Source organism: Rissa tridactyla, chromosome 24 (assembly GCF_028500815.1).
Source record: "Rissa tridactyla isolate bRisTri1 chromosome 24, bRisTri1.patW.cur.20221130, whole genome shotgun sequence".
In the NCBI taxonomy this organism is placed as follows: domain Eukaryota; kingdom Metazoa; phylum Chordata; class Aves; order Charadriiformes; family Laridae; genus Rissa; species Rissa tridactyla.
Genome location: NC_071489.1, coordinates 2,332,721 through 2,347,305, shown reverse-complemented (window position 1 = coordinate 2,347,305; position 14,585 = coordinate 2,332,721). Strand labels below are relative to the sequence as shown.

General features: G+C 68.6%; 1 protein-coding gene across 7 annotated transcripts; it reads left to right on the top strand.

The window, feature by feature from the left end:
- Positions 1 to 61: 61 nt before the first annotated feature.
- Positions 62 to 12,383, top strand: TESPA1 (thymocyte expressed, positive selection associated 1). Of its 7 annotated transcripts, none has more exons than XM_054183152.1 (12): positions 62 to 972; positions 4,330 to 4,470; positions 6,482 to 6,689; positions 6,794 to 6,836; positions 7,390 to 7,439; positions 7,623 to 7,676; positions 7,985 to 8,021; positions 8,123 to 8,206; positions 8,337 to 8,545; positions 8,800 to 9,896; positions 11,043 to 11,163; positions 11,282 to 12,383. In XM_054183152.1, exons 3-12 carry the CDS (start codon positions 6,524 to 6,526, stop codon positions 11,392 to 11,394), a joined length of 1,974 nt encoding a protein of 657 aa, XP_054039127.1. In that variant the 5' UTR covers positions 62 to 972; positions 4,330 to 4,470; positions 6,482 to 6,523; the 3' UTR covers positions 11,395 to 12,383. The 7 variants fall into 7 exon arrangements, with proteins under 7 accessions (XP_054039127.1, XP_054039126.1, XP_054039125.1 ...); XM_054183151.1 differs by lacking the exon at positions 62 to 972 and adding an exon at positions 3,154 to 3,532; XM_054183150.1 differs by lacking the exon at positions 62 to 972 and adding an exon at positions 3,827 to 3,952.
- Positions 12,384 to 14,585: the final 2,202 nt, after the last annotated feature.

The window sequence follows — 14,585 nt, the reverse complement described above, 5'->3', positions numbered from 1 at the left end:
GCCACGCCCAGACCCGGCCACGCCCAGACCCGCCCCGGTCCCCCCGTTTCCAGTCCCCGGACGCCGGTCCCGGTCGCCGCCCGCGGCGCGCACGGACCGACGGTGGGACGCTCCGGGACGGACTCAGGGACACAGGGATGGACGCGGGGATCAAGAGCCAGGACACCGGGACAGACACAGGGGCACTGGGATGGACACACGGACACAGGGGCAGACACAAGGATGGACACTGTGACCGAGTTCCAGGACACTGGGATGGACACGTGGACATAGGGCCGGACACACAGGCATGAGAACGGGCCTCGGGACACAAGGAAAGACACATGGACACTAGGACAGACACACAGAGTGGCCCTGTGACACAGGGACAGACACACGGACAGACCCTGGGACACAGGGATAGACACACGAGCACAAGGACGGACACACGGACAGACCCTGGGACACTGGGACAGAAACATGGGCACTAGGACAGACTCCAGGACGCTGGGACAGACATTTGGACTCAAGGACGGACACATGGACAGACCCTGGGACAAAGAGACAGACACACGAGCGCAAGGATGGACACAGGGACAGACACACAGGGACAAGGACAGACTCCAGGACACGGGGACAGATATTCAGACACAAGGGTGGACACATGGACAGACCCTGGGACAAAGGGACAGGCCCATGGACACAAGGATAGAGTCCAGGACAGTGGGACAGACATGTGGAAACAAGGACGGACACACAGACAGGCCCTGGGACAGACAGAGAGACAGCGGGACAGAAGCCGGGGCACGGAGGCACATGGACAAAGGGGCACCGGGCCGGACACCTGGGTGACACACGGACACGGGGACGGACACACAGACAAGCGGGCGCACACCTGGACTGACAGACACCAGGACACACACCCGGACACGGGCGTCGGGACACGGTGGCACGTGGGGACAGACACATGAGAAGTGGGACAGCGGGACACAGGTAGAGGCACCCCCACGTGCACCCCCGCGCCCACACACGTGCAGGGACGGGTCAGAGCCACCTCCGGGGGGGGTGACAAGGACAGGGACAGGCACCCGCCAGGAGGGACTGGCCGGGGGCCCCGGGCAAAGTCCGGCAGCGCCAAAGTTTGGACACGGGACGAGCATCGATCGCCCGCACGAAGCCTCCCGGGAACAGGGACATGGCCAGTGGCTCTCGGGGACTGCCACCCCCAGCCCAGCCACCCACCCGTCCCCTCGGCTGTCCCTCTGTCCTAACGAGGCCACTAATTGCAGGACAAGGAGGGCTTTGGTGCGGTGTCGGCCCCCAGCTGGCCGTGTCCGAGGGGGGGTCCCAGTGGGTTGACGGCAGTTTGGCCCTGATGGCCCGGGAGGGGACACGGGTGGCCCCATGCTGGTGGCCAGGGTGGACGGACGGACAGAGGGACAGGGTGGCTGCGGGGGCGTGGGCATCGCGGGGACACTTTTTTAGGGAGCACCCTAAAAAAGAGGATGAAAGCTTTAAAGGCAGGGTGGGGGCGAGCAGCACCCCCGGGGAGGGGGGGGGGGAGGTGGGGCACAGGGTGAGGGTCTGCAGGGTGCCCCCACCCACATGGGGGGCTGCCACCCCCCACCCTGCCTCGGGGTCCCCTCCGCAGGGCTGCACCCCCATACGCCATGTCATCCCCCTCCCCCCCAAGCAAAGCCCCCAGGACTTGGGGCAGGGAGGGGAGGGGAGGGGGAGGCGGGGGGGGCCGCGGGGTTGCGGGGGGAGCCCGCCGCAGCAGCCATAAACGCGTGTCCCATCACTTATTCATGCAGGCGGGAGGCCCGGGCGGCTGCTGCCGGGATCTGGCAGGAGGAATTCGCTATAACTAGGTCAGGCAGGAACGGGGAGGGGGGGCGGCAGCAGGGGCTGCCTCAGCCCCCCGGTACCCTGGCCGTGCCCCCTGTCAGGGCTCTGGGGGGGTCCCCATGGTGGTGGTGGTGGGGGGGTGTGACGGGACGGGGCAGCGTGGATGCTGTTGGCGGCGTGTGGCCGCGGGGTGTTGGGGGTCTGGGTGGGGGTCCCGCTGCCGCCGGCAAAGCGGGGTAGGTCCCAGCCTGGATGAGGGGAGGGGGGAGAAAAAGGCAGCGGGATCACCCAAACCCCCCCTTTAACTCCCCCCCCCCCCCCCCCCCCCGCATCCCGGGGGCTCCCCGTGTCCCGGTGTCCTGGTGTCCGATGGGATGCGGCCGCCGTTAATTATTGATGCAAAAAGCACTCGCTGAAGAGTCGCTTCGTGCCGCCGTGACCCCCCCCAACCTCCCCACCCCGGCTGCCCCCGGCTCCTCCGGCTGCGCTTGGTGACCCCCCCCACGGGCTCTCCCCGTTCCCGGGGTTTGATCCTGCCCGGTCCCAGCTCACCCCCCGCAGGGATGCTCCGTGCGGATGGCGACCCCCTTCATCCCGGGGGCCCGGAGCTGCTTTCGCTGCCTTTGGGGGTCCCCTCTTTCCCCCCACCTTCCCCCGCAGGGTCCCCCAGAGCTGGTGAGCGAGGGGGGGGTCCCCATCCCTGCGCACCCCCCTGCCCGCCCCAGCTCTGCCCACAGCCGTTCCCCTCCTCACTGGGCTTTTACTGGAAAATCCTTCCCGGCTTCCATCCATCCGCAGCCCCATCCCGGCTCCCGGCGGCGGGGGCTGCTTCTGCCGAGGGGGAGAAAGGGCTGGGGGGGGGGGGGGGGGGGGGGTGGGGGAAGGAAAAAGCATCTTTGTGGGCACCCCGAAGGTGTCTGTGGCGGGGGGGTAACTGGGAGAGATGGAGGATGGCCCCTGGGCCGGGTCCTGCTGGGTCAGGGTCCAGCTGCGGCGCCGGGGCTCGGGGGGGGGACCCAGAGCGAAACGTGATGGGTTTGAGGATGGAAACGCGTGTGAAATATCGCGGGGGGGGGGGTGGGGGGTGGGCATGTTTTGCTCCAGCATCCTGGTTAAACTGGGAGACCCCCCCCCGGGCTGCTGTCAGCACCAGAAATATCAATATTCAGACCCCGGTGGCGTCTCGAGTCCCATTGAACTCAATGTCCCCTGTCCCTCGGGGGGCCGTGCCTGCCCCCCCCCCGCCCCCCCCAAAACACCCCTGCCGGGCCGCGGGTGCCGGGTGCCAGGGGGAGCGGAATGAGGCCCTTTCCCCGCTCCCACCCCGGAGCGGAGTCCGGCAAAGGGCGATGCCGAGCGGGAACGTGCCCCATCCATCGCAGGGGATGTGTCGGGCGAAGCGGCTCTCCCCGGTCACACGATGTCCCCCCCCCGGCCCCCTCCTCGAAGGCCCGGCCGGGCTGAAGGAACGGTTAATTCGAGGCTTTATCCGCAAACACTCGCGGGCTAAAAATATCCCTCCCGCGGGCAGCACCATTCCCGGCCAGCGTCGGCCGGCAGCTTCCTTGCCTTTTTTGACGGGATCGCGGCTCGCTCCGGGGCAGCGCCCGGGCTCCCGGCGGTGATTAGCACCCAAACCCCGCTCCCAGGGGACGGATGAGGGCCCGGGGATGTCACCTCCACGGCCGTGATGTCCCTGCTGGAGGTGAGTGCCATCCCCGCCTTGGGGATGTCATCGGTGGGGGTTTGTCACCGGGTGCTGGCATCCCGGCGCTGGGGGAGATGCCGGAGGGTGGCATTGGAGACCCCGTCCCGGCTTGGCAAATAAACCATGGGGCAAACCGTCCCCGTCGCCCTCTTGCCACCCTTCGAACCTGGGGTGGCTTCACCCGCCACCCCGAGAGCCACCCCGGCCTTGATTGTGTCCGTGTCCCCCCCTGCCCCCGGCAGAGCTGCTTCGAGTCCCCTTATCAGGGCCGCGCTGGGCTCGCCTGGCCAGCGTGTGATAAGCCACGCGTGCCACACGCCCGGCCAGCGCTCCCTTATCGCCGCGGTGGCATCGGCAGCTTGGCACGACGTGCCGGACCCCGGGATGCGCGTCCGGGAGGGAGCCGGGTGCTGCGGGGTGCGAAGTAACGCACCCTCCTCCTCTTCCTCCTCCTCTTCCTCCTCCTCCTCCTCCTTCCATCCCCTGGGCAAAGCCCACCCGGCACCTCCTGCTCTTTGGGGACCCGGCACCGGCCACCGAGGAGACCTCGGGACCCCCCGTTGGGGTGTCCCAGCTGACTTTGGAGCCGGCTGGGCGCAGGGGACCCCTCCAGAAGTTGGGTGCCCTCTCACCCATGGCAAAGGCAACCTGGGTGGCTTGATGGGTGCCCGGGGCTATTATTAGCCGCCCTCGCCCACGTCGACAGCTCATTAAGTTTTTCCCGTTGTGGCAGCGGATGTGGGTCAACGTTTGAGGTTTCGCTGTTGATTTTTTTAATTTCCTCTTCAAAACAGATGAGTTTCCTCCCTCCTCGCTGACGACAGATGCCGCCGGGGGCCGGGCGCGGCGGTGGGGCGACGGGACGCCACGGCTGATGGCCCCCCGCCGCAGATAAGGCAGCGCTCGGCGGGGCTGCCCGGTTGCCCCCCACGCCGGTGAGTGCCGCAGCCCCACAGAAGGGTTTGGGGGTGGTTTTGCCCCACGAGGGGTTGCGGGGAGCGGGGGGCGCTGGGGGATGCAGGGTTGGAGGGCGGAAGAGTGGGAGGTGGATGGACTTGGGTTTTGGGGAGGAAGAGACGGGGCCGTGGGGGTGACGGGGACTCCGGGCATCCGTGAGAGACGATTCCTGGACCCGGAGCAACTGGAAAACTCTTTAGTGGCAGCAAAGGGATGGGGAGCGGAGCGGGGACCAGAGGGGCCCAGGGCTGGGGACAGCGGGGGACAGGGCTGGGATGCTCTGGGACGTGGCAGGACAAACGAGCCCCGGTCCCGTGTGCCGCAGCCCCTCGCTGGGCTCGGCAAAGCCCCTTCGCCCCCGGGGCCGCGTCAGCCCGGGGGGGCCAGGGGCTGTTCAGGCTCACAGGGGGCCGTCCCGGCATCTCCTGGGCCTGCGGCTCCCAAGGGACTGGGACGGGAACGGCCCCCGGCCACGTGCCCTGGGTGGGATGGATGTGGCCTCGACGGAGCTCGGATACCAGGCTGCTGCTCCCGGCCCCCCCCGGCCCCCCCAGCCCGCTGCCCGGAGGTGACGTCCCAGCCCTGAGCGTTCCGGGGTGGCCCCAGCGGGTGCTGCCGGGTCCTGCTCGGGGCTCCGCCGGGTCCCGCACCCTCCCCGGCAGGAGGTGAAATGGGGAAATGGTGACAAGTTGCCGTCCCTGCGCCGGGGAGTTTCGGCACAGCTGAGGCGCCGCCGGGGCGGGGGGGATGAACCGCGCCGGCCTCGGGGGCAAGGGCCCCGCGCTGTGGGGGCTCCACAAAGCCATTCCCTTCCCGCTGATGTGGTGGGTGTTGGCTGGACCGGGATGCTGGTGATGCTGGAGGTGGCTGGACTGGGATGCTCCCACTCCAGCAGCACTCGGATGATGGCCGGACTGGGATACTGGTGATGCGGGAGATGGCTGGACTGGGATGTTCCCATTCTGGCGGTGCTCTGGTGATGACTGGACTGGGATGCTCCCACTCCAGCAGCACTCAGGTGATGGCTGGACTGGGATGCTCCCACTCTGGCAGCACTTGAGTGATGGCTGGACTGGGATGCTGGTGATGCGGGAGGTGGCTGGACTGGGATGTTCCCACTCTGGCGGTGCTCTGGTGATGACTGGACAGGGATGCTCCCGGTCTGGCAGCTCTGGGCTGGTTGCTGGACCGGGATGCTGGTGATGCCAGAGATGGCTGGACTGGGATGCTGGTGATGTGGGATATGGCTGGACTGGGATGTTCCCACTCCGGCAGCACTTGGGGGGTGATGGCTGGACTGGGATGTTCCCGCTGCGCTCAGCTGTGGGGACGCGTGGCCGGAGCAGGCGGGTGACAGGAGAATCCATGTCCCTGTGGCTGCAGGGGTGCTGCAGGGGTCTGTCCGCGTTGGGGATCCTCATCCCCAGCCAGGACCTGTGGTGGGGTGGGGGGGCAGAGGACGCGTGACCCGGTGTCCTCAGTGGGTGCCGTGGAGCCGCGCAGGAGCTGGGTGCTGGGGTCTGAGATCCTTCAGGTGCTTCGGGAACGGGGGACTCCCCGGGGACACGGTGCCCCGCTTTGCTCGGGGGCTGTAGGACGGGGAGGGGACGGGATGGGGAATCACCTCCCCACGGGAGCCCGGGGCGGGGAGAGATGCCCGTTCCCCGTGGGGGAAGGTCCGTGCTCTGGAGACCCGCATCCTCTCCCCCGGCGCGTGCCCAGCCGTGGGGCAGCTCCGTGCTCTTTATCTGGGCCCCGGCAGCTCTTCCGCTGGCTCCGGCAGCTCCGTCCCTGTCCCCCCCGCCAAGCCCCCGGGCGCAGCGTCGCCCATCGGCACCCAGGGCGACACCCAGGGAGGGGAGAGGGCAGAGCATCCCTGGGGTGCCCAGAGCCCACCCGTGGAGCACCCCATGGTGCCACCCCCCCCCCCCCCCAGGCAGGAGGTGGAGGAGACCCTTCCGCATCCTGCCATCTCTCCTGTCCCCGCAGGGAGGACCGCGTCCCCCCTCCCTGCCCCACGGCGTGGTGGCCATGGAGGGCGCGTCGGTGCTCAGCCCGTCCTCGTGGGAGAAGCGGCGCGCGTGGGCCCGGCAGAGCCGCTGCTGGCGGACCACCGTGGTGGAGGAGGAGGCGGCCGCCGCCATGCAGGACGTCCCCGAGCTGCAGCCGCCCCACCTGGACGACGTCTTCCTCGAAGGTTCGGGGAGCTGGGGGGGGGAACACCCCAGGGTGCTCGTGAGACGAGGGGTTCCCCCGTGCTGGGGCGCCTCACGGGTGTTTCTGTGTGTCCCCCCACCCCAGGAAGCCCCTCCAGCAAGATAGAGACGTGGCTGCAGGAGTGCGGGTGAGGGCAGCTCCGGGGGTGTCTCTGCCGCGACGCCATTCCCGGGGGATGTCGGCGTCACCGTGGGGGGTGGCGAGGGCGGTGGGACGATGCTCACGCTCAGCCCTTACTGGAAGTTGCACCCCAGCGGGTGCGTGGGTGCTGGTGGGGACGGTGGCGTGTCCCCCCCATCCTGCTCCCTGCTCGCCCCCATGGAGGAAGGACACAGGGCACCCTCCATGGCTCTGTCACACGCCAGGGCCACCGGTCCAGGAAACCCCCGGCCAGACTGGGACAGCGAGGTGGTGGCATCCTCCCCCTGCGCCATGCCGGGGGGCGTCCGGGGTGTCCCAGGGGTCTGGGGGCCCCGGGACTGGGGGGACCCCACACCTGAGCATCCCCCCGTGGAGCACCCACCCAAACCCGGCCGCTGTCTCCCTGCTCTCACCCCACGCCCCGTCATCCGCACCCCTGTCCCCACCGCCCGTCCCGCCGCGCTTGGGTCTCCCGTGCCACCTCCAGCCCCCCCGGGGTGGGGACAGGGGGGATGTGATGGGGTTCTGCTCCGGTGCAGGTCGTCGGTGGAGGTCCCGTCGGAGGAGCTGGGCTTGCCGGGCCCCTACGGTACGTCAGCTTTGTCCCCCCGGAGCTCCGGGGGTGCTGAGGCCGGTGGTCCCTGCGTGTCCCCAAAGGCCAGGGGCTGTGCCCGAGGCGCGGGGCCTTGGGCAGGGAGGTCTTCAAGGACCTGGAGACCTGTCCCCAGGGCTGGGTGTCCTCGTGCCACCCCATGGCTTTGGTGTCTCGCAGGGTGTGGGAGCAACGGGACCAGCTTCGAGGATGACCTGACCCTGGGAGCTGAAGGTACCAGCCACCCCCAGGCGCGCTGGGGTGTCCCCTCCTGCGGTGTCACTGTCACCCCACGGGCAGAGCTGCCCTGACGGAGGCAGGGGGGCTGGGGACAGGCAGGAGCAGACCCAGGGGGACAGCCACCATCAGAAGCTTTTCCTCCTGGAGGGTGTTGGTGGGGCTGAGATGCCCCCAGACCCTGCGTCGCCCCCAGGCTCCAGGCTGTGGCCACCGGGAAGGACACGTCCCAGGGTGGCAGGCGTGGGACCTGTCCCCAGGACACCCCGTCTCACTCCCTGCCGCCTCTCGGTCCCTTTTCCCAGCTCTTCTGCTACCGGGGAGCGACAAAGCCACGGGCAGGTGAGGTTCAGGGTCCCGGCAGGGGGGTTGGGGACACTGTCCCCGTGCATCCCGCTGGCAGCACCCCCGTCACTCAGCGCCGTCCCCCCTCCCCGCCGCAGAGCTCCGCGGGACAAGCACCTCCACCTGGGGCACAGCATGGCGTCCAGCGCCCTCTCCAGCCTCACCACCAAGACCAGTTCCAGGTAGGAGCTGGCGGGGGGGGGTGGTGGTGTCTCTTGAGGGGAGGGGGATGGGGACACGTTGGGTCACCCCCCCCACACTGTGAGACCCGGTCCCCCTGGGGCTGAGCCGGGGCTTCCCCCGATCCCGCAGCATCACCGAGGTCCTGGAGTGGCGGCAGGCGGACGCCGAGGAGATCCTCTACAGCCTGGGCTTCGTGCAGACCGAGCCGGAGGCCGCGGCCCGCGTCCCCGCGCGCTTCTTCTCCGCTCCTTCCCGCGCCAAGGGCATCGACTTCCAGCTCTTCCTCAAGGCCCAGGTGCGGCGCATGGAGATGGAGGACCCCTGCCTGATGCTGGCCAGTGAGTGACACGCTCGTCCCCAAGCCCCCCCATCCCCACGCTGTGCTGGGAGACACCACCATGTGGGGCGGGATCCACCCTGCCGGCTTCGCTCCGTCGGGATGGTGGGAAAGATGCTCCCGTGCCTCAGTTTCCCCACTTGGGAGCTGGGGGAACACACCCAGCCCCCCCCCCCCCCCCGCCCCACCCAGCATCCCTCACCCCCCTCCCCCCCCGACCACCCCTCCCCGCCCCATCTCCTCCTGGCCCCCCAGGTCGCTTCCAGCAGGTCCAGGCTCTGGCTGCCACGGCCGACGCTTTCTTCTGCCTCTACTCCTACGTCTCGCGGACGCCCGTCCAGCGCATCTCCCCGTCCCGCCTCGCCTGGCCTTGTCCCGACGTCCCCAGCGTCCCCATCGCCCCCCCCCAGCCCAGCACCCTCTCGCCCGTGGAGCGCCTGAAGAAGGCCGTGGCCACCATGTGCCTCTACACGTCCCCGAGGGACGAGGACAGCCCGCGAGGGACCGGCCGGGCGCCCGCCGCGGCCACCAGCCAGCCCAGTGCCCTGGGGAAGGTGGTGCAGGAGGTGCTGGAGCGGGCGCGGGGGGAACGGTTCCGCTTCGAGCCGCCCGATGGCATCCAGGGAAGGGACGGGGACACGGGGACGGCGCAGCAGTGGCGGGGTGCCCAGGGGGGTCCCCCAGCGTCACCGTCACCGCGGGTGCGGGGTGACCCTGCGTGTTCCCATTGCGGCGGTGCGGATGCGCCGGTGTGCTGCGGCGGGGAGCAGGAGGTGTCCCCGAGGCCAGCCCCGGGGGGGACACCGGCGGACGCTGCGTGGGGACGCCTGGAGCGGTCCTGTCCCCATGGCCGGGGGAGCGGTGCCAGCCCTGCGGGGGTGGCTCGGGGGGCCCGGGATGCTCCGTGCCCGGTGGGCGCAGGATGGGTCAGCACGGAGGGGCAGCAGCCAGGTGCCACTGCGAATGTCACCTCGTCCCCGACGCTGGGTCCCCTGGCCCCCCACGCCGGCCGGGTGTGGGTCACCCCTGAGCACCCCGAGGGGCTGGGATCCGAGGGGGACTCCGGCTTCGGCTCCGGCTCCTGGGGGACCTCCCCCAGGAGGAAGGCAGGGACCAGCGGGTGCCACCTGGGTGCCACCCTGGACCCCGCTGGGACACGTTCCCCCGGCTCGGACACACCGAGAGCCAGAGGCCACCGGGTTCGGCGGAGCAAGGGCCGGCACCGGGGGGGCTCCCCGGGGGCTGCGGGGCGGCAGCGGGGCGATGCGCCGGGGCTGCAGCCCCCCGGGAAAGGTCCCTCGTCCCGGCGCCCCGGCTGGCAGGAGCCCACGGACTCCTTCGAGATGGAGGAGGTGAGGGGCGACGCCCGGGTGATGGGCGCTGGGCGGGGAGGGCGCGGGGGTCCCTTCGTCTGGGGGGCAGGGTGCGGGGGGGGGATGCTGGGCGCTGCTGGGCGCTGCTGGGCGAGGCGGGAAGGAGCTGGAGCGGGAAATGTCCCCGGAGCCTTCTCAGGCTTTTAAGGTTTGAATGATTTAGTGCTTCAAATGGAGCCTCTTGCCGGGGCGGTGGCGGGGGTGGGGGGGGGGGGAGCTGGGGGTCACGGGCGCGATGGCACGCACGCACGCACGCGCGCACGCCAGCATCCTTGCACGCACACATGAGCATCCTTGCACATCCGCACGAGCATCCTTGCACGGACACACACCAACATCCCTGCACATACACTTGAGCATCCTCGCACACACACACGAGCATCCTCGCACACACGTACAAGCATCCTGGCGCATATGCACGAGCATCCTTGCACACACACACGAGCATCCCTGCACACACGTGCCAGCATCCTTGCACGCACGTACACACACGCAGAGGGATGCACGGGTGTGCACACACGCACTGGTGCACCTTTGCACACTCACACGCACACTCGCACACACAGAGAGGGACGCACGGGTGTGCACACACGCACCGACGCACCTTTGCACACTCACACACGCATGCAGAGGGACGCACGGGTGTGCACACACACCCCAATACACCTTTGCACACTCACACACACACAAAGAGGGATGCACGGGTGTGCACACACGCACTGGTGCACCTTTGCACACTCACACGCACACTCGCACACACACAGAGGGACGCACGGGTGTGCACACACACTGATGCACTTTTGCACGCGCACACACGCAGAGAAGGGTGCACGGGTGTGCGCACACGCACCGACACACCTTTGCACACTCACACACACATGCAGAGGGATGCACGGGCGTGCACATACGCACCGACACACCTTTGCACACTCACACACACACAGACGGACGCACGGGTGTGCACACACACCCCGATACACCTTTGCACACTCACGCACACACGCAGAGGGACGCACGGGTGTGCACACACGCACCGACGCACCTTTGCACGCACACACGCGCGTGTGCACTGAGGCGCTCACCTGCAGCACCCCCTCACCCAGCCCTGCCGCATCCTGCCTGCAGGTGCTGAGCGCCAGCGAGGAGGAGGAGGAGGAGGAGGAGGAGGAGGAGGAGGAGGATGAGGATGGCGATGTCCGTGATGAAGCCGCCCAGTGCCTCCATCCCTCCGTCGGCATCCGGAGAAGTAAGTCCCGGGGCTTTCCCACCCTCCCGGGGGGCAGCGGGGGTGGCTGGGCCGCCAGCCCAACGGGGTGCCAGCGTGTGTGTCCCCCCCTGTGTCCCCTCCTGTCCCCTCGCTCCAGGCTTCATGCTGCACGCCAGCAGCGGGCAGTCCGACAGCAGCGGCTTCGTGGAGGAGCCCGTGCCCGGCCAGTCGCCCGTCGCCCAGCTCCAGGGCACCCACCAGACAGCCTGAGACCACCGCGGAGGGACCTGGGTTTTGTCGGGGACCGTGCCACCGCGCTTCGGCCACCGAGAGCACCCTCAGCCGAGGGCTGAGCACGGCGTGTACACGCGGGTGTGGGTGTGGGTGCACGTGTGGGTGCACGTGTGGGTGTGGGTGCACGTGTGGGTGTTTGGCACAGAAAACCTTTCGACTCAGGACTTTTGCCCCGAGGGGCACAGGCGTGTCCCCTCTGCCCAGTTTGATGGCGCTGGGGGCACGGCTGCACCGGGGCAGCACTGGGAACATGTCCCCCAGCCCCAGGGCAGCACCGGGGACATGTCCCCAAGTCCCATGGCGGCACTGGGGACATGTCCCCCAGCCTCAGGGCAGCAGAGGGGACACGTGCCCCTGCCCTGGGTAGCATTGGGAGTATGTCCCCAAGCTCCAGGGCAGCACGGGGGACACGTCTCCCAGCCCCATGACAGCACCGGGGACATGTCCCCAAGTCCCAGGGCAGCATGAGGGACATGTCCCCCAGCCTCAGGGCAGCAGAGGGGACACGTGCCCCTGCCTCGGGTAGCATTGGGAATATGTCCCCAAGCCCTAGGGCAGCACCGGGGACATGTCCCCAGGTCCCAGGGCAGCACGGGGGACATGTCCCCAAGTCCCAGGGCAGCCCCAGGGGACATGTCCCCCAGCCTCTGAGCAACACTGGGGACACGTGCCCCTGCCCCGGGTAGCATTGGGTATATGTCCCCAAGCCCCAGGGCAGCACCGGGGCCATGTCCCCAAGTCCCATGGCAGTACCGGGGCCGTGTCCCCCAGCCTCAGAGCAGCACTGGGGCCATGTCCCCCAGCCCCAGGGCAGCCCTGGGGACGTCTCCCCCGTGCCCGGCTCTTGGGGACACCACTTGCACTTTGGCGGGGGCTGGTGACCCGTGCTGCAGCGCCTGTAACACTAGGACGGGGGTTTGCTGGGCAGAGCCGGCAGCACGCGGGAAATAAAGTTCCCAAAGGGACGATGGCGGCCGTGTCCCTGCCTGGAGCTGCTGGGGGGTGGGATCCGGCCCTGCCCACCCCCTCTGGGGTGGAGACCCCCAACACGAGCTCTCCCGGTGCCCCAGAAGGGCCTGACCCGGGGGGCACCGCTCGGCTCCGGGTCTTCCCAGGGGACAGAGCTGCCACCAGGGCTGGGGGGTTCCTGACCTACAGACCCCATGGAAGGTCCCACCCCCTGCTCAAGGGCTCAGGGGGGGACCGGCGGTGCCCCCCAGGGACAAAGGTGCCCCGACTGGGGTGCAAGCCCAAGGCTCGGACTGGAGCAGCGGGTGCTGCTTGGCACTTTTTTTGGCCCCTTCATCGTGTCTGGGCCCATTCTGAGCCTCCTCCTGTTCCCTTATCGGGGTCCTTCGTGCCTCGGGGCCTGTTCTTCATCTTCCTGCCGCCTTATCTCGCTGTTCTCCCCCTTCACCCCCGCCCCCCCCCCCCCCAAGATCTGGGCAGCTGAAGGAAACCGCACCGAGATGGTGCTGGGTCTGCGCCGGCTGCTCCTTAACCCCTCCTGCGCCGCTGCCACCACCCCACACCCGGCCCCGGGCACCGCCAGCTGCCTTGGTGGCTTTTTCCCCCTGGTGACGTGGCCGCCGAGTGTGGGCACAGCCCCGAACTGGGTGATGGAGGGTGGTGGCCACTGGCCGGGCACCCCAGCAGCCTCCCGCGGGGCTTAGCCCAGGCCGGACCTGAGCCACAAATGCAGGCTCCGGCTCCGTTCCTGCTCCTCCAGGTCTGCCCAGGGGATGGGGACAGGTCACAAGTCACCCCAGGAAAGAGCCCCATGGCCTCAGGAAGGAGCCACCACGGTCCCCCTCCTCCCCGGTTCCCCCAGTGCCCACCCCGGCTGCCCATCGGCTGCCAGGATGGCACCAGCCGCCGGGCACGGGCTCCGGAGTTACCGGGAAAGGAAAGTCCTGGTGGATAAACACCCCCGGGGGCTTCCCCGTGGAGAGCAGCCAAAACCGGGATTATCCTGGATTAGCCCCACGGCCCCTCCGGCACGGGGGCTGGCTCCCACAACCCGTCCCACCTGCGCTGTGGGTCCCATGGTGGGGGCGGGGGGTCGCTCCCAACCTGCCGGGGCCGGTTCGGGCTGCAAGGGCTGCGCTTCATCCTCCTCCTCCTCCTCCCTCTCTGCAGAGGGGTCTGTGTGGGACCCCCCCCCCTCAAACCCGGAGGGTCCTGCAAGCTCCGGCAGTGACCCCCCCAGGCCCCTTCCCGGTCCCCTGGCTCATCCCAGAAATAAACCCTGCTCTGCTCCGGGATTTGCTGGGCAGGTCCTGGATGGGGCTGGTGGAGCCTTGGCGGAGCGCGGCCGGAGCTCAGGCCCGGGTTACCCATCCCTGGGGGATGTCCGAGGCCAGTCCCATCCCGCCGCTGCCTGCAGGAACCAGGCTGGGACCTGCCTGGAAACCAGTGCCCCGAACTGGGGAACCACTGGGAACGAGTCGCTGGTGACGGGGACGGGCTTGGGGACACGGCGCGACATCTTCATCCAGCTCCGCTGCTGAGCCCGGGGAAACGAGAGCTGCGGCTTCATCAAATTCCATGCAAATGTTGAAGTTTTCGGTGCTTCTGAGACCGGGGCTGGGGGTTTTTAGGGCGGCGGTGGATTAATCCAGTGGGATACAACTGTCAGGACACCAAAATGAAGTTCCACTTGTGAGCACACGCGCTCCCCGGCCTCCCCTCACCGCGTATTTGGGTATTTTCTCCCGATCCACGCTTGCACCTTTCCCCCCGCCTCCCCGGGGGTTTTGGCTCCGCATCCCGCATCCGGGTGCCTGAAATCCCTCCCTGGGGCACAGCCGGGTGCTCCGAGGTTCTCCGCTCCCTCCTCTTCCCACCGGCAATGAACCAGCTGCTCTGAGATACCGAGAAACAAGCAGATTACGGGGCACAAATCCTCCCTCGGGCACCGGGCAGGAGAAACGCATGGAAAATACCCAGGATCAATCCCCTGTTTCTGAAGCCAAGAGGCAGCGAAGGCTCTGCCTGGGACCAGGGACGGTGATTTATGGGTGCAAATGAGTAAATGGTCCCTTCTCTGAGCTCTGGGCACCCCATCCACCCCCAGTACCATCCCATCCACCCCCCAGTATCACCCCATCCACCCCCCCAGTACCACCCCATCCACTCCCAGTATCACTCCATCCACCCCCCGTACC

Excerpts from the sequence above, each read along its gene's own strand:
- TESPA1 (XM_054183152.1), top strand. The coding sequence starts at position 6,524 with ATGGAGGGCGCGTCGGTGCTCAGCCCGTCCTCGTGGGAGAAGCGGCGC. Across the intron at positions 7,677-7,984 it reads CCTGACCCTGGGAGCTGAAG|CTCTTCTGCTACCGGGGAGC; the intron begins GTACCAGCCACC and ends CCCTTTTCCCAG. Across the intron at positions 8,546-8,799 it reads CCCCTGCCTGATGCTGGCCA|GTCGCTTCCAGCAGGTCCAG; the intron begins GTGAGTGACACG and ends CTGGCCCCCCAG.